The sequence below is a fragment of the Gobio gobio genome (genome assembly GCF_949357685.1).
Source record: "Gobio gobio genome assembly, chromosome: 23".
In the NCBI taxonomy this organism is placed as follows: domain Eukaryota; kingdom Metazoa; phylum Chordata; class Actinopteri; order Cypriniformes; family Gobionidae; genus Gobio; species Gobio gobio.
In genome coordinates this window covers 7,324,729-7,349,023 of record NC_137119.1, presented here as the reverse complement: position 1 = coordinate 7,349,023, position 24,295 = coordinate 7,324,729, and the positions used below count along the sequence as shown (strand labels likewise).

Genomic DNA, 24,295 nt, shown 5'->3' with positions numbered 1-24,295 from the left:
AAAGGTGAATGCATATACGAACAAGTTCTCCGTTTAGGATTAGAACAAATTCAACCCAAGCGCCTTTGGTGACGTGATGATTACATTACTGTTGGTCATCTGTCCATCATCGTATAAAGCCCGCCCTGACAATTTGATTGGTCCGAACAGCTCTGGTTTGAGCATAGTTGCTCCACAACGGATCAAGTCCCGGCCCAAACTTCCTGACCTCAAATGTTGTGGGCGGGGCTAAGTTCGTCTGGCATCCAGGCTAGTTTCACTGTATTTTATGATCTGTTCTTTCAAAGATCTTAAAGAATCATACAAACTCCAAACTTTTGTACAGTAGTGTACATGCTACTAACACTAAAATTAGCAAAGTTTCAAACAGAACACAGCAGACGCACCTGCCACGTAGCCGCACCGCATCTTCAAATCTTTTCTCATCCATGGCCTTCTGCACCTCCTGAGTCTACAAGACAGACAAAAGCACTTCAATTATAATGATTTTATGACGTGATTTGTTGGAAAAATATTTTATCTCAAAAATTCCACAAAGAATGTAAAAAAAAAAAATTAAGCATATTTTTCACTACTGTAATGCGGTAATGTAAATCAACCTGTCCAGACACATTTTTGCTTCATTACATGTTATTAAATATTTAAATGTAAATAAATTCAGCTCATAGGATTGCAAATGCCAGGATGATTCATGAGTGCAGCAGTAATGCCATGTTCCCATTCCTCGGGCTGAAATGCGTGAGCGTGGATCTTTATCATCACAGCTCTAAACCCGACGTGGCATCTGTCCAAGCCTTACCATCTGCACACACTCCATGAGGGGCAGCCGCACAGACTGGTTCCCACACAGAGACACCACGCAGGCTGGCGTGTTTGCAGTGGTCTCAAGCAGCGCCATAACCGCCTCCACACCCATGCGACTGGCCTGACAACAAACACAAAACAGCATTGCAATCTGTAGTGCTTTAGCCTGCTCTAATGTAATCTTCACTTTATGCATAGAAATAGTTTCCTTGTAAACAGAAAATACCATTTTAAATCACCCTAGAGATTTACATACTTTTCCCACCCTGCACTAAGAATGCTAACACGATGTGTTCACTTAAGATATTCAAAAGGAAATATTGTTTGTGTATTATTGTTATTGGGATAGTTCACCCAAAAATTAAAATCAGCCCATGATTTACTCACCCTCAAGTCATCCTAGGTGTATATGACATTCTTCTTTCAGACGAATACAATCAGAGTTAAATTAAAAAAGTCCTGGCTCTTCCAAGCTTTATAATTGCAGTGAATTGTTGGGTCATTTTTGCAGTCCATAAAAGTGCACCTATCCATCATATAACTGCTCCACACGGCTCCGGGTGGTTAATAAAGGCCTTCTGAAGCGAAGTGGCGCGTTTGTGTAAGAAAAATCCATATTTAAAACGTTATAGACTAAAATAACTTGCTTCCGGCGGTCAGCGGTACGCATGTTGACTAGCGCTAAAAGAGTAACCCTTGAACCCTTGACGCATGCGTATTGACGAACGCAGAAGCGCAGAGGATAGAGCAAAACACCGGTCATGAATTAGTGAGTCATGAGTCTAAAATTAGAATTTTTAAAGAGAAATGAGAGATTTTTATATATAAGAGAAGAGGGGCTTGAGTTTGTTGCCCAGCCCTATCTACGAGAGCCGTCAAAGTTTGAGTTGCTCCTGTACATCGCATGAGGGGTCACTCTTTTAGCGCTAGTCGACTTGCGTACCGCTGACCGTTGGAAGCTAGTTATTTTAGTCTATAAAGTTTTAAATCCTGATATTTTTCTTACACAAACGCGCCACTTCGCTTTAGAAGTCCTTTATTAATCCCCCAGAGCTGTGTGGAGCAGTTATATGATGGATAGATGCACCTTTATGGACTTCAAAAATGACCTGCCATTATAAAGCTTGGAAGAGCCAGGACATTTTTAATATAACTCTGATTTTATTCGTCTGAAAGAAGAATGTCATATACACCTAGGATGACTTGAGGGTGAGTAAATCATGGGCTAATTTTAATTTTTGGGTGAACTATCCCTTTAAGCAGATTGTGTTTGTCTATTGTTGTTGCTTATTCAAGGCCCACTTTACGCATGTTGAATCCAAGGGTTAATATACTTTACTCATCAACTGTAAGTGTTGTTTGTTTTAATCAACAGCATGCCACAGAAGATGTACTACATAAATGTTGAAAACAAATGGATCACTTAGGAAACGCTGTCTTTCTGTTCCGGCATTATTCTTTTCTCAGTTCCCCAGAGTGCACTTGGAAACAGCAGAACACGTGCAGTGAGTGGACAATCTGTTTATGTACTTAATGTAAGCTCCACCCAACCCTCCTATTTTTATCTGAAAGAGTTTCTCACCAGAATCCTGTCAAATGCTGAGGGTGTCCCTCCTCTCTGGACATGGCCCAGGATAGTCACGCGCGTGTCGAAGCCCAGACGCCGAACCACCAGCTGGAGGGGTAATAAAGAAGATTTAGACTTCAATCATAGGAATCAGGGGAATTTAGAGGTTTTAGGTCATATTTTGTCAACAAAACGTCTTGTCCATCATGCAAGATAACATTTAATCCCAAATAAAGCAAATGTCTATGAGATTTTTGAATTGTAAGAACAACATTTCTTCATAATGTTCATTAATCTTACATTAACCCAAAACTGAAAATACGCCATTTACTCAGAACACAAAAGGAGTTATTCATAGCATCAGTGTTCAAGCTGCTCTTTCCCATACAATTAAGTCAGATTCTTAATATAAGATTTTAATATAAAGGGAAAGTTCGCCCAAAAATAAAAATTCTATCATTTACTCACCCTTAAGTTGTTCCAAACTTGTATAAATATATTTGTTCTGCTGTACACAAAGGAAGATATTTGGAGAAATGTTTGTAACCAAGCAAATCTCGCCCCCCATTGACTGCTATAGTAGGAACAAAATACAATGGTAGTCAATGGGGGGCAAGATAAGCTTGGTTACAAACATTCTTCCAAATATAGTCCTTTGTGTACAGCAGAACAAAGACATTTATACAGGTTTGGAACAACTTGAGGGTGAGTAAATGATAGAATTTTCATTTTTGGGTATCCAAAATCCCTATCCCCAAACTATCTCTTTAAATTTTGGTCTGTTTCTAATATAGCTATTGTATGGTTTGGAATATACTGCATGAGTCGTATGGACCCATTTTATAATGCTTTTGTCTTTTTAAAAGTTAGATGGCTCCTGGTTGCCATCCACTTTCATTGTATTTAAGAGAGCTGCGTTAAAGGTGGGGTAAGTGTTTTTTCAAAACTGCTTTATAAAAGGGTCTCGGGCCGAGTACCAAAACAAACGTAAAGCCAATCAGCAGTAAGGGGCGTGTCTACTAATGACAGGGAGAAAAGAGCGCTCAGTGCATGTAATTATTCAAAAGACACGACACAGGACGGACATTAGCTGAGCGACGACAGAAAGAGAGATGGCAGATAAAAAACAAATGTCGAAGATTGTGGAACAAAAGAAGGCTTACGATCAGCTTTCCAACGCTGGAAAGAACTCAAGACCCATTAATTTCTACACCGTATAAGCCTGGAGCGTCTAAACCTCCTCACTGTCTGTTTCAAGCGTCAGCTCCCAAAGTGTGTCCGAACAGTGAGATAATAAACTCCTAATATATGTTTGTTTCCTTTGGTTCCTCTTTTCGTTATCGATATAACGTTCTAATCTTGTCATATTTGTAATATGTTCGTTAGTTGGTCTGTCGTGCTCGTGCTATCGAGTTCTTCATGAGAACCGTGTTTGTGTTTTTGGGATGTAAGGGATGACTTTTTCACTGAACATTCGACCTGGATTACCATAGTAACACACATTGCTTTCCCTTATTGATGACATCATACCCTTGGCCGGCTGGCACAGCAGATTCCGCCATAGGCGTTGCCTGGGTTACGTATGTGTGGGGCGGAGCTATCAAAATAGGGTTTGTTTTGGTGATTTGAAATCAACATCGGTTACCAGAAAGCACTTACCCCACCTTTAAATTATAACATCTCCTTTGGCATTCTACTGAACAAAAAGAATGTTATGCGAGACGTCAATGAGTGAGTAAATGATTTCAGAACGATGAACTCGGTGAACTATTCCCTTATATGTTTTGCTGAATATAAATTTGATACAGTATCAAGTAATGTAATGATAAACCTTAGTACAAGGACAGAAGACAAAAATCAGTCATGGTACTGCATGCATTTAGCAGAAAGATTCACAAGAAAGCGGCAACACACATGCAAAAAATAAGAAATTTAGCATTAATTGGTGAAATCAGAACAGATTCCCATGCAGAACCCATTTTTTGTGGTTAGTGTTAGAGACGGTGCTAAACATTGTAAATAATTCAACTCCTGCAGGACCTTTTTCAGGGTGAGGAAATGCACTTCCTTTCACTATGAGTAATCTGAACAAAGAAAGCATGTTTCCACAAGCACAACTAAAACGAGTTTTTTTTTATTGTCTGTTTGAAGAAAATATTAAGCAAATCCTGTCAATTCCCCATGTCTCCATGATATTTTGTGCCAGGATAAGGCCTAGGATCCCACACATGTACGGTACATTACCCCCAAGTCTTTACGGTATTCTGTAAAGTTATTTTTTTTGTTTTGTTGTATCATTCATGTCAGTTGCACAAATAAATTGGAATGGAATAAGGGTTAATAATAAAAAATTTAGGATTATTTTAGAGGTTTTTAAAAATAAAAGTAAATGTAAACACAAAGTATTAAAAAAAAAGAATAAGACTGAACTGTAAAGCACTAGAAAATGTGCATGCTCCTGCTTCAGGTAGAATTCAAGACACTTACACACTAATGCCGTGCACTAGTTAAGATATACAGTAAGTAGAGGATAGCCATAGCTGGTTATGTTTGAGGTGACCACATGTGCCTTACCAGCAAAGATTTTGGGTGTGTTTAAGCAAACCACACAGGAAAAAGCCAGAAAGGGAGCACACACAGAGCTCAGAGAGGTCAGGGATCAATGCAGGAGCTGGATCTCTATATACCTCATGTACTTACATTCTTTACATGTTCTGAGGTAATGGGCTGGTTGTTATGATCAATCGCACCTTCAGCTACTATTATGATATTCAGCCTTTTCATTCCTGCCCGTTTCTATGAGGGTAAGAGACACGTCACAAACTGATGACAAAAACAACGGGAGAGATTCAAAAAGCTGGAATTCAGGCTGGAGAAGTGGCCTATGAAGCAAATAGCCACGTACTGAAACACCATTTCTAATGAAGCAACGTAATGACAGTGGCTTGCTCCTTGCAAGATTACCTACCCAGATCACTGACCACTACACCACATGACCCAGTTAAAGTGCAGTTTTTCTGACAGCAATTCAATTGTTCGCCAAGTCGCTGTACTTTTGGTCGAAGACTCCAAATCTTTATTGGAGATGGGCCACTCCAGTTCTAGGGAATTCCAGATTTTTGCTCTCTCCCTTTGAAAACATTCAGTACTCACATCCTTGACTATACTAGAAGTAATAGCTTTTCCATGTCTGTCAGTGGCTCCTTCAGCAACTATGATTATGTTCAACCTTGAACCTCTGGATCGAGTCTGGGGCAGTGAACACATTTGTCCCACAAAAACATAGGCATGTTACAAATAAAAGAATATATTCAAATAAACAATGCATTTTGGGATTAGTGGAAAATGATTCATTGTACACAGATGAGAAATACCTTATTCAATCTGTAAATGTGTATGTATAACCAATGTTGAAGAGTAATGAACTTTTTTTGTTTTCATTCAATAGATGACTATTTACATAACTAATCTCGAACAAGTAGTGATGGAAAGATATAAATCTCAGTGAACATTTTACTTTATCATCCGTGAAGCTTAACTATAGTTAATCTATGCCCGGTTTCACAGAAAAGGCTTAAAAAAGGTGCACTATGTAACTTTTCCGTCCGCTAGAGGTCACCTGTTCAAAACACCACGTTTCAGCGCAGTATCCTGGGACATGTGGTCTTCACCTCACAGCCGGAGGAAAAGAATCGGGAAAGGACTCGGGCAGAAATCATGTTCATGGATGCGATTATTAACTAGGGGTTGAACCACTTTTTGAAGGATTTAACGTTTTTTTAAAGTCGACATTTATGTGATCAAAGTCGAGTCGACGTCGACTAGTCGCTGATGATGTCATTAATGAACAAATAACCCTGAACCTTGAGCTGAGACGCGAACGTGGGTTTTCTTGTGCACAGGACAGCTATGGTATATGTCACAGCAATGCCCATAAGGCCCAACATAACAGCTTTTGTATCAGTTCTTTTGTCTTTGGGTTGTTATATTTCTCACAGATTTCTGCTCGTTCTGAATCAGATACAGATAAAGATTACATGTATATGAATGCATTAGTGAGAATTAATTCTACCTGCCAGCGTCTCTCTACTAATAGTGAAGATGTGAGTTTTAGTTACTAAGAAATATATGCTAGAACATTTCAGTTTCTAAGCTATTTTATTGATAAATCACGGAACAGTGTTGACAATACATTTTAGCGCTACTGAATGGTTTTGTGTGCGGCGCAATGTGATCTCCGCGTGATGTGTGAGCTATGTGTGTGCGTTACAATGGAGGCAGCACACATTAGTTTAGACCGGTGATTAACTTACCTGTATAATGAGCGTGCATTCTCCCGATCAATTTTGAGCATCACACAAAAGTGTGTGAAAAAAACACACACCTCGCAAGCAGCGGGACTTTTATTATGCCACAGGTTTCGGCACCATTTCTGCTTTTCTGGTCATGAGTATGAGGTAACACAGCTGTTTATCATATCAGATACATCTAAGTGTGTTGAAAAAGATGTTATAATGTTACTCTGTGCGTTTTCTCGGTGGCTGCTATGACACTTGTTGCACACTGCAGTAAGAGTAAAAAGTTTCTGCAAAAAAAAGTGGAAGCCGAGGGTAACGCAATCGACAGGCGACTCCCTCACACGTCCCGGTTCCTTGAGGATTTACAAATAGGTGGAAACATTTGGGATAATTTAATTACTCAACGGAACAAAATATATAACACTGGCCTAGTGGTTTTTGGATATTTTACAGTTTTTTTTTTTTACATAGTGCACCTTTAAGCTAATCCCAGACTAAAATGCATGTTTGAACTGAAAGCAACTTGCACTGAGATATTTTATAAAAGACACGTTTATAAAAGCGACTTAAATGTCCTGGCTTAGTCTAAGCCCTGTCTGTGAAGCCAGGCCCTAATTTATTTAATCAGCTACCGGTTTAGAGTCACTTCCCTAACACTGTGCACAACCACAAGCATACTTTAATGGTTTTAACAAGAATAAAAGTGAATGAAAGTGTGAGCACTTACTAACATAAGAAGTACTATATATCAAGTGTGTTGCATGCAAATTCAGTGAGAAGTGATGTATTTTTGCTTTACCGCAGAGAGTTTTTGACACATTTTCTCTTCCCAGCCATCCTCTGGGGGCATTTCAGGAATCAACACCCAGTCAGCTCCACATGCCAGGGCGCTCACCAATGCCAGATAACTTCATACACAAGCGCATACAGATATATAGAATACAGTGTCTGATTTGACAGTAGACAGCATCATTTCACCGCCAAGTGCAAAAACCATTCTAATAATATGTTTTGAACAAATCCAGGTCAAAATGGATGGAGCTAATATATAATCTTACCCACAATGCCTGCCCATCACCTCCAGCACAAATGTCCTCTGGTGACTGTAATCCACAAAAAAATGATAAGCCAATAAATGGGAATCACTCAAAAATGGTCATATTCTTTCCCAAGAAACATCTTGCACATCTAGTAACTTTGTAATGGACTGTTGAAGTACCTCTGAGCTGTAGTCATGATTGCATCCACCACCTCGATGATTCTGTGGAGGGCTGAGTCTGTTCCTATTGTCATGTCGGTGCCACAGAAATCATTGTCAATAGAGCCCACCATGCCCACAATGTGAAGAGCAGAGTATTTCTGAGCCGCCTCCTCATCAATCAGTTCTATAATAAAAAACAAGAAAATGCAATGTGAAAGCTCATAAGATTAAATTCTGGACAGTATTGACCAATATGGTATTTTTTTTTTTTAATTCAGATAAATTCAAGCAAAAGTTTTGAATAGCTAAAACACATTTGTGGACTAAAAATCCACAATAAACTTAATTATATATCTATTGTGTTGTCTGCAGCTCAAACCTTGCTGGACCAGCTCTGCCAGTAGGCCGCTCCACTCCTCTCTGAAGAGATTGGCCCCGGTCAAGCTGCCGTCTCCTCCAATCACGCACAGGTTGGTGATGCCCCTGTGCACCAGGTTATGAGCTGCCTTCAGACGACCCTCGTGCGAGCGGAAATCTTTGCATCGTGCGCTACCGATAACAGTGCCACCCTGAAACACAATCACACAAAATTTTACTCCTGTAACATGAGATGGAAAAGGTATTGGCCCATTATTCTGTGTATGCTGAATGTACACAGAACCATGTGACGTTTATAGACATCAATTCCTCCTTGTGAGATCAGAGGTGATCACCCAAGCAGGTTATCTGCAGGGAATTTAAGGCTTATTAAGACTTTTGCAAATAAAGTTAATACAGTACCATATGGTTAAGGTAGGACAATGTCTATGGTAACATCCTAAACTGTAAAATGAATGTAAATGTGATGATTTTAACAATACAAAAAAGCCAAAAACTTTTAGAAAATGATACACCTCATATTTCATTCTTTAAACTATTTTTTAAGAAAAGGAATGAGTCAAAATTATAAATATCTTGTTCAGTCATGAAACTGTAGAGGTCCTTTACATGCAATCTTCAAGCAGTCACATCATTACAGCATGACACAAGCTGACACTGCTGATCATGCAGCCTACTAGTTTGCTTGCTCAACATTTAAATAGTCTGGTTCATTGTTTTCTGTAAGCTAGGCCAGCAGCGCGCTATCAGATTTCCTCTGAAACCCTCCACCTCCCTAGATCTGCAACATGATTTATGCATGTCTGTTTATGCAGCAGCAGCATATCTTACATGCTCTCAGCAGCATGCCAGTGTATCTTGTAGCAGTTGCAGGTCCATATATCCAGCAGCAATAATCAAAAGCTGCAGCAGCTTAACAGATCTAGTCCACCAAGACCAAATACATTAGCATTATTAAAAAACATGCTAAAACTATATATAAAATTATAAATCATAGCCTTTTAAAGTTTAATAATCAATCACATTAAGCTGTATTGTGATTCCTGTTTTTCTATACCCAAATACCTCATAAAATGATATTTAAAGGGGTCATGAACTAAGAAATCTAATTTTCCTTGAGCTTTTGACATACAGTATAAGAGGTCATCATACTATAAGAATGCCCTACTTCATCATTGCAACATTGGCCCCGCTCACTGGCGTGTTAGTGAGATGATGAGGAGAGAAGAGCGATACGGGATCACTGGACTGACATTACCTTCCAAAGGATCCTAATGCTAGGAATGTGCTTATTTATTTTCAACAATGTGAATGTCCCAGTTGAGCATTATTTATTTGTATTCGGTACATTTCACTGTGGATTCTTTGGAAACCCATAAATGAAAATTCTGTCATAAATGACTCATAAATTACGACCCTCATGTTGTTCCAAACCCGTAAGACCTTCGTTCATCTTCAGAACACGAATAAAGATATTTTTGATGAAAACCGAAATCTCTCTGACCCCTTCATAAACAGCAATATAATTAACACTTTCAAGGCCCAGTGGTTCAACCTTAATGTTATGAAGCGACGAGAATACTGTTTGTGCTCAAAAACAAACAAAAATAACAACTTTATTCAACAATTTCGTTCTAGCCTGTGCCAGCCTCCTACGCAGTTTCCGTTGTAAATATTGCAGCGCTTTCGACAGAGAAGAAGGTCTTACGGGTTTGGAACAACGTAAGGGTGAGTAATTAATGACAGAATTGTCATTTTTGGTAGAGATGCACCGATTGCAATTTTCTTGGTTGATTCCGATTTCCGATTTTTTGTTAATGATATTTGCAGATTCCGATTTTCTTTCTAAGAACTATAATTGACAGCATATACAAACAAAAATCCACTTTTTCTTCAAAGCTAAATTTTTTTTTTTTATTCTAAAATAAATTAATAAACATTACAACAGGATCTTCTCTCACTTAAACGACTCTCAAAAAATAAGAGTTCTGTGCCTGGAAAGAAGTAGAAATAACAAATAACTGAAAATCAGTTGCTTTATGAAACAAAACATTATAAATTGACCTTTTTCTCTTTTTTAGTTGTCATACAAAAGTCAAAAGATCCTATGAATGAACAAACCTGAAGTGTACAATACTCCTCCTAATAATAGTTCAGTGATTGGGTAATAAATCTTACCAACTAGGGATGTCACGGTATCAAAATTCCAGTAGTCGGTACCAATACCATAAAAATTGTACGGTACTCTGTACCAATTTCAGTACCACAGCTAAATATTTTTTATTTAACAATTTTAAAAAATTAGTATAAGTAAATAATACAAAAACATTTAAAGGCTGTATGCTGTTTAAAAGTAAACATTGTTTATAAAAAAAAGATCAAGTGAAAAATAATCAACCATTTAAGCATATTATTATTAGTAGAGACGTATTATTATTACTCAGAGCTGGCGCTAAATCTACTGTAGGCTACAACAGTAGCCCAATATATTCTGTAAATTAAATTTTTTTTAAACCAAACTTTTATTTTGACGAGTTGCCGTTGCCCTTGAGTGTCTGTGTTCATGATATGACAGTTTTCTCAAATGAAACGGTAAATTTTCATGAAGTGACTGTTTATGCGTTCGGCTGGTCATCCAACGCCAAGAAGTCCATTATTTCTTTGTAATTGCTTCGGTCTTTTCGCTGCTTATACCAAGGAAAGCTCTGGCCAGCTTTAGCCGTTTTACCTTTACTAACGTTACCTTCTTCAAACTGGGCATGTTCCACGGGGTGATGGAGTTTTAAGTTTCTAATTAGGTTTGTCATGTTGTGCGCTATCCTGGTGGTTCACCCGCGGTTTATTTTAACCTTACAAGTTTTACGAATGGCTTAATGAGTTTCTTCTAGTGTTTGTATGCGGCTGTGAGCGCGAGCATGAGCGTGGCTGTGACGTCAACGTCGCGGCCGCACTCGTGCTCACAGCCGCATGTAGACGGATCGGCTCAAAATCGGAGACACGTGAGACTGATCGGCCGATCCCCAATCAGGGCCGATCATGCAGAAAATCGGCCAATTCCGATCCCTGGCCGATCAATTGGTGCATCTCTAATTTTTGGGTGAACTATCCATTTAACCTTGAGAGCTGTAATTAGGGCTGCAACAACGAATCGATAAAATCAATAAAATTCGATAATTAAAAGAGTTGGCAACAAATTTCTTTATCGATTCGTTGTGTCACGCGCCTATTAAGCCACTCAATAAGACGCGGAGATGTTTGAGTATAAAAAAGAAATCAGGCAAAAGGCAGAGAAATCAGTACGACCCAAGTCATCCAAGGTGTGGGAGCACTCAGCCGAGCTGTGCCGTACAGTCGTACCACGCAGTGGAAAAGCAAACCGAGCCGAGCCGAACCAAGCCATTAATAAATCGAAAAAGTGTGTTAATTGCAGTGATGCCAGTAACGCGTTACTTAGTAACGCGTTACTCTAATCTGACTACTTTTTTCCAGTAACGAGTAATCTAATGCGTTACCATTTCCAAACCAGTAATCAGATTGAAGTAATTTATCCAAGTCACTGTGAGTTACTATTTTTTGTCATTTTCCTTAGTAAAATATATATTTTTGCTTTCTTGCTGAGTCTCACAGGGTTTTTCCTGTATAGAGAATTACGAGGCGGCCGTCTCCGTCAAATTTCGTGCCGCCTCCGTCTGTCGAAAAAACTCAAGACAGGCAGTCACTTGCTCAGATTAGGCATGTCGTGAAAATTAAATAATCATCAGAAATATATATTGTTACATGATCCTTCAGCAATCATTATTAGTATATTATGATTTGCTAGTACAAAGTCATCTAAAGCCATTCCATAGCTGAATGTCTTTCCTCAGCTGTAGCTGTCAATCATTCTACGTTCAGCATTCAAACTGAGCGTCGCGCGTACCTTTCATTAACATGTTTAGATTTTATAAAATTTGTCAAAAGATTTTTTTTGGAGATACAATTTCAGGAGACAAAAACGGTTGACATTTTTATGTTGAGGCTGCAGAGGTGTTGTCGGCAACTGAAGAATGTAACTAATAAAGTAACTTGTAATCTAACTTAGTTACTTTACAGATTACTTTATTTTAAAAGTAACTAAGTTACTTTTTAAAGGAGTAATTAGTAATCAGTAATCAGATTACTTTTTCAAAGTAACTGTGGCAACACTGGTTAATTGCAAGATATGCAAAAGCGACATGGCATGGCACGGGAGCACCATGGTGATGATTCAGCATCTAAAACGAAAACATCTTGTTTTTTCATCTTGAGTCCTTGATGAGGAGGAAGGGCAGTGTAACAGCAGGGTAACGTTAAGTCACTACAGAATCCTACTTTTGTTCCGTTTTGAAGTGAGGAGCGTAACGTCCCTGGAGTAGCTCTTCTGGTGCTGGTGTTTACTCGTTATCCAGCTTGACAAGCATGACAAGTTAACGTTAGCTTGTTAATAACAGTAGTAAAGCAGGGGTGGTATAGTTTGCAAGACTAAAGACACGTTTTATTCACTTGCCTTTTTTGACCCATTCATTTTTCAATCTTTTGCTATGTTAATTTCGTTGACAAATAATTTTTCATCAACAAATTTTTTCACAGACGAAAACGAGACGATAACTAAATAAAAACCAGATTTGAATTACAAAAACTATGACTAATATCTATTGTCATTTTCGGTCAGCATTCGGTATTAAAGTAACAGCAGTCTATAAACCTGCTGCCATCTGTGCTCTTAACATTAATCAAACAACAAAAGACAATCACTCACTGCTCTTTAGCTTTAATAATTCATTATATTTACTATATATTAATTATATTTAATCCATAAGGAATGTTGTATCCAAGTTGTTATAAAGAATGCATATATCATTCATTGAAAAGAAGACATTGTGTTCTTCTTTAGGAGGAGTGGTTTTATTTAATTTTAAGATAATACAATTTTTTTTATATGTCTCAGCAGTTAAATCTGTGTCTGTATTGCATGTTTAAATTGTAATATCATTCATATTAATAGGAAAATACAGTAGATGTTTTCTCCAGGAGTATTTAATGGGTTTGGAAATTTTAGAGAAAATCTTAATGCATTACAATTGAACTAAACCCATTAGATTTATTTTTTGAGTGTGTGCATCTGTGAGTGTAGTGTAGAGAACAAGTTCTAATGTTCAAACAAATCCTGCTAAGTTTTCTGATTAGTATTTTTCTTTATAAAAGAAAAAAAAAAAAAATTATATATATAATAATAATAATATATATATATATATATATTTTTTTTTTTTATTGTTCTGACAGCTTAGGTCCCTTTAAACAAAAATATACATTTTTTGTGCACTTTATTTAAAAAAAGCCTATATATTTGGCAGATGTAAAGCATACATGTATGTTTTTTGTGTTTGTCCATGTGTTTTTTTGTTTTTTATTACTTTAACAGCTCATGTATGGTACTACTTTACAATAAGGTTCATTAGTTAACATGAACTAATAATGAACTGCACTTATAAAGCATTTGTTTATCTTTTTTAATGTTAATTTCAACATTTACTAATGCATTATTAAAATCTTGTTAACATTAGTTAATGCACTGTAAGGTTAACTAATGCTGAAAAGAGATGTTATTCATGGTTAGTTCATGTTAACTAATGCATTAACTAATGTGAACTAATACAACCTTATTGTAGTGTTACTGGAGCAACCTGTTTGTGCACTTTCTGAAGATTTTTTGCATTGTGAATTTGCACTATCAGTTCTGTTTTTGAATAAAGGGTTGGAAATTAATGCTTTTTTGTTATTTGTTTTTGTATCCGATTCATTGATTAATCGAAAATAATAGACAGATTAATCGATTATTAATATAATCGTTAGTTGCAGCCCTAGCTGTAATAGTTAAAACGTGCTAAAAGTTTGAGAGAGTTAAACATGTACGTACTACCTATTTCATGTGCAAAGACACAGCCAATCACAGCAGTGGGCGTTTACACTGAAGTCTCACACTGAAGAGCGTTCAAATCAGAGTGCGAAAATCATGGTAGGAAAAAATGCCTTTTACTTGTAATTTATGACAATTTTTGGTGTAAAAATCATACTAACATTACAAGTGAACCACAGGAAACATTATAAAACAATAAAACCATGTCCATGACCCCTTTAAGTCTTTTCTTAAAGACTTTTAATGACATTAAACTTGTGGGGACCATGAATAGTAACCGGTAACCTTGCCACAGTAGAGCAGAGGTATGTGTGCTTTGAGAGGCGTATGATCCTCTTCACACTCACCACTTGCAGCATGCTGGACACACTCTCCCATGTCGCCTCCTTGATGTTGTCTCCTCCATCCACCATACCCTGATAACCCTGTAAGTCACACACACACACAAACACACAATAAAAATCCCTCATCCTCCTATCCTTCAATGACCTCTCTTAGTCACCAGAAATGAATTCAATTTTCCAGGTAATCCTATGAACCAGCTTACTGAGATTGGCAGGCAATGATCTGGTTTGGCAAAGACATGGCTTTCTGTTTACAAAATGTCTCTATATGGCACAATCTCGATAGTAAAGGTGAAGTGTGCCATCTCTGCATCATTAGGAAGTAGGAACACTTGCAAATACTTAACAAATGACACGTTTCACCTTTAAGAATGAGGGTGGAATCAGGAGAAGATGGATGTGTGGGTTTCTTCACTAAAGCCGTTGCATAAGAGCACAGTGGGCGAAGATATTTGGCCTATCACAGCTAGACATAGGGCTTAAATGCCATGTGATGCTAATGGAAATATCATGTTTATATGAGGCTAGATATATGGGCCTTTAATTCTAAACAGTTCTGCTATGCCAACAACTCTGAAGTCAGACTGACATGACTTATTGAACTAAAAAGGCTGTGTGTATTCATAGTATGTCTTAAGTAGTAACATTTTTATATTGGAAATAAATGATTGGCCATTTGGAAAGGGTGAACGGCAACATTGAGACCCATATGTTACACAGCACTGACACAGACACTAGTTTGTCTTATTAATGTTTACACATCAATATAAGTATGTACAGCATGTAACAGTCTTCCAGTATCATCTGAATTCTGAATGGATGAACTAGAGACTGACCTCATGAACGAAGTAGACTTTGGCTCCTACATAGATTCCCATACGGACAACAGCCCGAACAGCAGCATTCATCCCTGGATGCAGAGAAACACCAGACAAATCATTTTATAGAGGGATATCTATTGCATAATACTGGGTAAACAGGTTAGAAATGGCTGTGTGTTTAGGCTTGCACTTGATTTAATGTAATTTGAGGATTATTGGAATGCTATTGCACAGCATATTATAACAACGTGTAGGGGAAGGCCTTTTCTGCCATATTTAGTCAACTGTTGCCAGCCTCCTCCTATAATAACTCACTCAGACTTACTTAAAGTACCTCTCTGTGCTAACAATCAATTCGAAATATAGCTTTCAATCTTAATACAGTCCTGCTGTGTGCTGGAGTGACATCCATAATAACATAAAACGTAGTTAAATCTGGTTTAATATCTGCTAAATTTGCTCACAGAAAGCTACACTGCTGCTATTAGGCAACACATTACAACTGACTGGGAAGAAATGACTAAGAAAGAACCAGTGTGAAAAGCAGAAGTGCTAATTTTCAGCTCAAAGGTGATTCAATTTCAGCAGATTAATTCCGATAGATATTTTCTGTTATAGCAACAGTAACCCAAAAATGAATTCATAATTCACTCAACTGTACTTTGTTCTTTTGCGAAATACAGAAAAAGAGAAAACGTGAATTCCATGTAAATTCAAGAAACAGCAACTGGAGCTTTCAAGCTTCAAAAAGGGGGCAGTCACCACAAAAGTAGACGATACGAATCATTTTTTAATAACTTTATGATACAAAATGACATTCATGTCATTATTCACTGATAATCGTCATGTTCAATTTGGACATGAACACATTTGCATACAGCAAAATGTATAGTCTTTTATAGTATAGTCAATCTGATCTGTCCAGTTTTTACACTATTTCTCTCCAGAGTTTATTAGCGATAAGAATGTTTTTATACTCATTTAAAATAGAGTTTAATTGAATATAAAGGAGTTTTCAAACTGAGGAGTGCTATAGGTGGAATGTGGAAGAGTTAAATACAGTGAATAAAATTTTTTTTTTAAAAATAAAAATAAGATTAAACTAAATAATTAATTATTGATTCATGTTTCTTTAAATAAAACTGCATTTAATTATTGTTTTATTTCGTTTGAATCAGATACATTTCTGATTACAATAAAAAAGTAAAATAAAATAAAGTAAAAATATATTCAAGTTAATAAATAAAATGATTAAAATAAATAACTTTAAATCAATAAATAATAAATTAATACATTTGATTAAAATAAATTAAATTTAAATATATAAAGAAACAAAAACATTTCATTAAAATAAATGAAACTAAATTGATAAAAAAAATTATACATTTATACAAGTAAAAAAAGAAAGAAATTAAGTCACTAAATAAATAAATTGATAAAAAAATAGAATTTGATAAATTTGATTACATAATCAATACATTTAATTAAAACAATTGTATAAAAAAATAATTAATTTATAAAATACATCTAAAAATACAGCTCTACAGTGAAAAAAAACACAATGATGCAATGTAATAGAAACTAAATATTTTACACATTTGTAACATTAATTTTTCACAGTATTAATTGGGTCTTTATACATACAAATTTTAGGATGGGGGTCCCTTGCATGTGGATGATCATATTTGGGGGTCTGTGGCATAAAAGACTCAATAGCACTGTCTTATAGTAAAAACTGTATACATTGGGCTTTACATGGAAAACAATCTTCATTTAATTCTGTGTGTGTGTGTGTGTGTGTGTGCTCTGTGGGAGAAAATAAATCATATGGGAACAACATTGCTTGGTAGTCTTTCTGATGAGCTCGTCTGTAGATATAGCTTGGGTTCGTCCTACAATGTGAGTATTTGGGATTTCCACCTGTTTAATTGTTCGCCGGGCAAAATGCTAAATCTGATGTCAGATGGCAGTTCTAGCTGCCCTACAAGTGCTGACAAACTAAATGACTGAAGGCGTCAGTGTCACCTTGAGCTCAGTCTTTTGAGTCTGCCACTGTCTATCAGTTTATCTAAACAAACAAGTACAGTCCTGCTACGCATGTCCTGCAGATGCTTTGAACTCATCTATAACATTGAGACATGTCTACATTATGCCACTGAACTGACCAATATTGCATGCAAGTTACATCAGATCAGAGTCACTACAGAAGTCACACACTTCTACAGTGACTCATAAACTACTGTGAAATTATATGTGCATTTTTACCACAGAAACTTACAAAACAAGAACATTTGCATATCTCATCGGAGCTGCAGTGAAAAGTTTATTGTGGGAAAAAAGTACACTTTAGTTAAGAAATAGTATGCTTAAAAAAGAATATACTTGTTTAAGGAGTGGCTGAAATGGTCTCATAAACTAGATTGGCATTTCTAAAGGAACTAACCGCTTTTTATTATTGTTTTAATTTGACTGAATCATCCTGACTAGATTGGGTTACACAAAAGTCCTTTTAAAGGTCAGACCAGGTAGAAACAGCGTCTTGGGGTATTCAGTTCTTACAGCAAAGGTATTATGTTTCATATGAGTGACTGCATGAAACGTGACTTTGGTTTATAAACGGTGCGCGTTGGTCACGTGACTCAGTTTCATGTGACGTAACTCACCGGCTCAAACGCGATACGCGGCTCCTCACGTACGCATCCTGTGAACTGAACTCCCTACACCCCTACATTCATCTCTTTACAAAACAGCTCACTTAATGGGGAAACAAACATGACTTTTAAAAAAAAGCATCTGCGGGTGATAGACGCGAAAGTGGATATGGAACGCGCGGCAACTTCCTGGTTGAAGGTGAACATCTTTATATCGACGATTGACAGACAGAAAAGCGCTGGTATGAGGTAAAAGACATGCCGGTTATTCATAAGCAAACATAAGCAAGCATCATAATCGTTTAGGCTCCGGTGCTGGCAGTGAAGATGACATGCTCCGTGCTCGTCGTGAAGGTCACGTGATTCCGCAATGCAGCGACCCGGCATTTAATACAGGAATACATGATATTCAATCACCTAACGTTACATAACAGAGAAAGCTGGTCGTTACATGAAAACGTTACGACAGAAATGAAAGCTTCCCTGTCATGTGTAATGTAGCAGGATGAGCTCAAATGTATTCAGTGTATCATCATCTCAACCTGCATTTTTGCTAATATTAACCAGCCTGTGAATCTAAATGACCCTAAACGTTAACCCTTTGACTGTCAAACGCATCACAATGCAACATCTTTGACCTTGTGACCATCTGATGGTTAACTCTTCAGGCCCTCAATTGCCATTTCATCCATCCTAACGAGAAGCAACTCTGTATGAGGTGCTAATAAAGTTGTGTTTAACGTTACTGACATAATGACGGAACTCCATTAACATAATAACCGTGAATTGTACTGTACATTGTGTAAGTTAACATTACCAGAATGAACACCAGCTGTCACACTAATACGATGTATACCATTTTAATAGAACACCACACTAATAATAAGGGGTTAAAAGTTATACAATATAGGAAAACGATTATGGGATGTCAGTGAGCTCTTCTACTGTACCTTGAGCATCTCCTCCGCTCGTCAGCACTGCTATGGCTTTCCCAGCGCCCGTCAGGTTCTCAAATAACTTCTTGTTGTCTGGCTGAGCCATTTTCCCCTTTAATCCTATACAATATGTTAAAATAATAATTAATAAATTAAATTCTATATGAAAGTGTGCCTGTTGGGGACTCTGTCCTCCCCTCTCTCCTCTTCTCTCTCCAACGGTCTCCTGCACGTCCTCTCCTCAACCTGCATCAAAAGTCTCTCTGTGACTGACAGCTTTCTCAGCCAATGGCTGATCAGATCACGCATTCTTGTCAGAGTGTTGACCAATAGTAGACGCTCTCGGCGACGTTTCCGTGTAGGAAGGTGATGTGGGTGGGATGATCATTTTTGCATCAAATATGGTCCGGCAAATATATCCGGTTACTGTCAGAAGACGTCAAAGAGCAACATCTTAACAGTTAATTTACAGTAAGTTTATATCTGGTAAATAAGTTTATCTTTACACATATAATTCTGTTTTACCGTTCAATTAAATTATAAAGTAAAATTGCAATCGTGCTAGTCATTTTAGTAGAGTTATTTGTAGAGTATGCTGTCGTCTGTTGGTTAGTATAAGAACTGCAAGGGAATTTCCATTGGAGAATCCATCACAATCTCAGGTCTGTGCTGTCATTCTCATGCAGTTTGTTTTCTTGAAAGCATAACGTTTAAAAAATATATATAAATAAAATTTGTTTCTAAAAATGAATGTCATATGACAGTGAACTTTTTTAAATATGTGTGCTTTATATATATATATATATATATATATATATATATATATATATATATATATATATATATATATATATATATATATATATATATATATATATATATATTTTTTTTTTTTTAGATTTGTATTATTCAAAATATTTTTTATATAAAAACAAAATATTTATATTACCATTATATGCACCATTATTCTATAACATTTATTTTTAATACAGTTTAAATATTTTTTTTTACACTATGGGTACCGAAGATGTCACTTTTTGTGTCCGACATGGCAACAAACACAGCATGACCCTAACCCTAACCCTAGATGAGACGATTTGAGAGAAAAAAAAAGAAGATATATGGAACTTAATAACAATTAAACTTAATTGGATACTTAATAACGACCACTGTGTTTTGTCCCTTAAAGTTTGCAACTTTTCCGGGCATTTCTACAGTAGCTCCCCGAGAATAAGGTGGATCTTGTACATAGTCCATCACCATACACCGGAGAAAGTGTTACCAAAAAATCTATTGCCTAACATAAAAATAAAATACAATACAATAAAAGTCATTGGACAATAGGCTACATATAAAGATGAACGTGCCATGGATAAGTAAAATGAAATAGCCTCCACACAGACAATAAGGAAATTATTTTACCCAAACCTGTTGATGAAAATAATACGAGAACAATACAAGTGCTAGTTACTAAATAATGCATCAATGTTATTTGGGAAAGTAAATAAATGAATTAATAGTAACTACAGTAATAGTAAACATCTTTAATATTACTGTTTAAAATAATATCATTGCTGTGCAATACGCAAGTAAGCACAAATAATTCACAATTGTTTTATTACTTGTTATAAATATGACAGCCCCAAACATAGTTATTAATGTTTTGCGTTGCTGTTTTATATGAGGCGTACCACATTTATACATAACTTAATATTATGACTTATATCTGCACAGTTGAAGCTTGAACTTATGTGCTAATCGCAATGTGTAAGCCGTAGACACGATCTTCCCACAACAACACACCAACCAAACCCAGAGAATTCACAACGTTTTATTACAATAGTGTCCTCATTATAGTGTATACGACAGTCCCAGTAGTTATTAATTTTGTGCATTGCTGTTTGGCTGCCAGTGGTCCCTTGTGATTGAATCCAACCATTTATTCCGCCTATCTAATGTTAACTCCTTTGGGATTGAATACAATTGTAGTTCAGTGTTTCTCAGAACAGCTACCAGCACAACATTTCCCGAGCACATTGTAACCTTGTTGTGAACTTTCTGGGAGTGTTTCATTGATCTTCCTCTGGAAGTTGTGGCTGCTGTGACCATAGACTGAAACAGGTCATGCAGCTGTGACCGGACACAAAAATGGCGGCGATAAAGCACAGTGACATCACATTGTCCGATTGAATATTGACAAAAGTTTTGGGACGCCTGCCTTTACATGAGCATGAACTTTAATGAGATCCAATTCTTAATCCGTAGGGTTTAATATGGAGTTGGCCCACCTTTTGCAGCTATAATAGCTTCAACTCTTCTGAAAGGCTTTTCATAAGATTTAGGAGTGTGTTTATGTGTGTGTATATTCCTAACCCTACCCATCACACAAAGCTTTCTGCATTTTTACATTTTCAAAAAACATCATTTAGTCTGATTTATAAGCTGTTTTCCTCACGGGGACCAAAAAATGTCCCCACAAGGACAAGGTCAGGTCAGGACTCTGTGCAGGCCAGTCAAGTTCCTCCACACCAAACTCGCTCATCCATGTCTTTATGGACCTTGCTTTGTGCACTGATGCGCAGTCATATTGGAACAGGAAGGGTCATCCCCAAACTGTTCCCACAAAGTTGGGAGCATGACATTGTCCAAAATGTCTTGGTATGCTGAAGCATTAAGAGTTCCTTTCACTGGAACTAAGGGGCCAAGCCCAACCTCTGAAAAAACAACCCCACACCATAATCCCCCTCCACCAAACTTTACACTTGGCACAATGCAGTCAGACAACCGTTCTCCTGGCAACCGCCAAACCCAGACTCGTCCATCGGATTGCCAGACAGAGAAGCGTGATTGGTCTCTCCAGAGAACACGTCTCCACTGCTCTAGAGTCCAACGGCGGCGTGCTTTACCCCACTGCATTCGAACGCTTTGCATTGCACTTGGTGATGTAAGGCTTGCATGAGCTGCTCGACAATGGAAACCCATTCCATGAAGCTCTACACACTGTTCTTGAGCTAATCTGAAGGCCACACAAAGTTTGGAGGTCTGTAGCTATTGGCTCTGCAGAAAGTTGGCGACTTCTGCGCACTGTGACCCTCAGCATGCGCTGACCCCACTCTGTGATTTTGTGGCCTATCACTTCGTGGCTGAGTTTCTGTTGTTCCCAATTGCTTCCATTTTGTTATAATACCACTAACAGTTGAGCGTGGAATATTTAATAGTGAGGAAATTTCACGAATGGACTTATTGCACAGGTGGCAACCTATCACAGTACCACACTTGAGTTCACTGAGCTCCTGAGAGCGACCCATTCTCTCACAAATGTTTGTAGAAGCTTCTGCATATATATCAAAACTTAAAAAAAAAATGTAATAGTATATATACACATGTACATATTTACATATATTTCTCCAGCCTCTCTCTCTCTCTCTCTCTCTCTCTCTCTCTCTCTCTATATATATATATATATATATATATATATATATATATATATATATATATATATATATATATATATATATATATATATATATATATATATATATATATAATTCCAAAATTCCAACACCATATATGACAGGATGTAAAAGAGATTTTTTTCATATTCTTTATTAACTTTGTTCAAGTACAGATCATATCATTGACATACATACAGTACAGTAGATATGAAGACTTACATTTTAACAAGCAGTAAAAAACAGTATATAAATAATCTAGAATATACAAAGTACACAATAATCTCACACATATATTACAATATGTGCATTTCATAACCTAATTATTTAAAAAAAAAATAGTACAAAATTCATATATAAATCAAGCTTATCTCACACACCAATTATCCATTCATGACTCAAAAAACATGAATTTGAAACGTGTTGCATATTATGTACATTATAAAATATATATTTTTTTTAAATATGCATATCATAAAACATGCATAAAGTCTCTAACGGCGCCTTCTGACAGAGCGTTTCTCCAGCCTCTGAAGAATCTCCCTCAGTTTTGAGTTAACGATTTCCCATGCACAATGTGAGTGGGACTGAAAACAATAGAAATATATACATTTAGACATAGACAGACAGATAGATAGATAGATAGATAGATAGATAGATAGATAGATAGATAGATAGATAGATAGATAGATAGATAGATAGATAGATAGATAGATAGATAGATAGATAGATAGATAGATAGATAGATAGATAGATAGATAGATAGATAGATAGATAGATAGATAGATAGATAGATAGATAGATACTCTAGGTTCTTACCTTTTTCTTAAGAAAAGCTTCTAATTTGTTGAAGCATGTGATCACAGGTTCCTTTTCAACACTGTCTGAGTGATGAACCTACCGAAGAAACACAGACAACGTGATTATCATGTTGGCAGTCAGCTATGTGACTGCATTATAACTTCCAATACCACATTCCGTGATTCTTACGCAATTTCTCAGGGTATGATGGGTGTGACGAAGAGCATCAATAAACGTCTGAGGGTTTGGATTCTCCCTGTACATGGTTTCTGCTTTCTTGACAATGTTAGCCAGCAGGACTGCATTGTGATTCACCTGTGAATAGCACAACATATTAATATTATTATTATTACGTATATAAGACACCTTTTATCAGCAACATACAGAGAGATTGCATATATACACACCATATTGACCAGGTGACGTGGATCACACAGACTGTCTTCTTCATAATCAAATGCACAATCATGAGATATCGCAGTGCCCTTTGAAAACACAAAGCAAGTACGTTCAGTTCATGTTGCAGGTCGAATAGAAAATAGGTAAACCAGAGTTATATTGTATCAAGGACACTTACCATTGCATTTAAAGATTGAATGAGATGTTCCCATTTTATCTGTCTCGTGCACTCCTTATGGGCTTGCAGCAGAGAGACGAATGTGCAAACGATGATGGTTCGAATCCAGGCCATATTTTCTGAAAGAATGGAAGAGCGAGAATTTTCATCATCAGAAGATTCACATTTTGTTGCATTTTCATGTTTTATGGGGACTTTTATACTGTACAAACTGTATATTCCTAACCCTACCCACCACACAAAGCTTTCTGCATTTTTACATTTTCAAAAAACATAATTTAGTCTGATTTATAAGCTGTTTTCCTCACGGGGACCAAAAAATGTCCCCACAAGGACAAGGATATTGCCATCTTTGCGGGGACATTTTGTCCCCATAATCTAGGGTTTACCAGGACACACACACACACACACACACACACACACTCATGCAAAATGATTGTAACATGCAATGGAAAGTTTGCAGAAAATCCTCACCTTCCGTTGTTGTTCTGCTTATCAGGCGGTGGAGCTGAGATGCTGTGAGATGCTGAT

At 36.9% G+C, this 24,295-nt stretch overlaps 1 protein-coding gene across 4 annotated transcripts in view; it reads right to left on the bottom strand.

Annotated features, from left to right (window-relative positions):
• The window catches only part of pfkpa (phosphofructokinase, platelet a), a 58,248-nt gene extending 39,027 nt beyond the window's left edge, over nucleotides 1–19,221 (bottom strand). For 2 of the 4 annotated variants that reach the window (XM_079806004.1, XM_079806005.1), the window contains exons 1-11: nucleotides 18,950–19,205; nucleotides 15,364–15,437; nucleotides 14,531–14,608; nucleotides 8,250–8,439; nucleotides 7,889–8,054; nucleotides 7,728–7,772; nucleotides 7,469–7,577; nucleotides 5,072–5,167; nucleotides 2,387–2,479; nucleotides 800–925; nucleotides 387–451 (exon numbers count right to left, since the gene is read on the bottom strand). In XM_079806004.1, coding sequence (XP_079662130.1) covers nucleotides 387–451; nucleotides 800–925; nucleotides 2,387–2,479; nucleotides 5,072–5,167; nucleotides 7,469–7,577; nucleotides 7,728–7,772; nucleotides 7,889–8,054; nucleotides 8,250–8,439; nucleotides 14,531–14,608; nucleotides 15,364–15,437; nucleotides 18,950–19,040 — 1,133 coding nt within the window. In that variant the 5' untranslated portion in view covers nucleotides 19,041–19,205. Of the gene's footprint in view, nucleotides 1–386; nucleotides 452–799; nucleotides 926–2,386; nucleotides 2,480–5,071; nucleotides 5,168–5,524; nucleotides 5,621–7,468; nucleotides 7,578–7,727; nucleotides 7,773–7,888; nucleotides 8,055–8,249; nucleotides 8,440–14,530; nucleotides 14,609–15,363; nucleotides 15,438–18,949 lie in introns of all 4 variants that reach the window. The other 2 variants (XM_079806006.1, XM_079806007.1) reach the window with 2 other exon arrangements.
• Nucleotides 19,222–24,295: the final 5,074 nt, after the last annotated feature.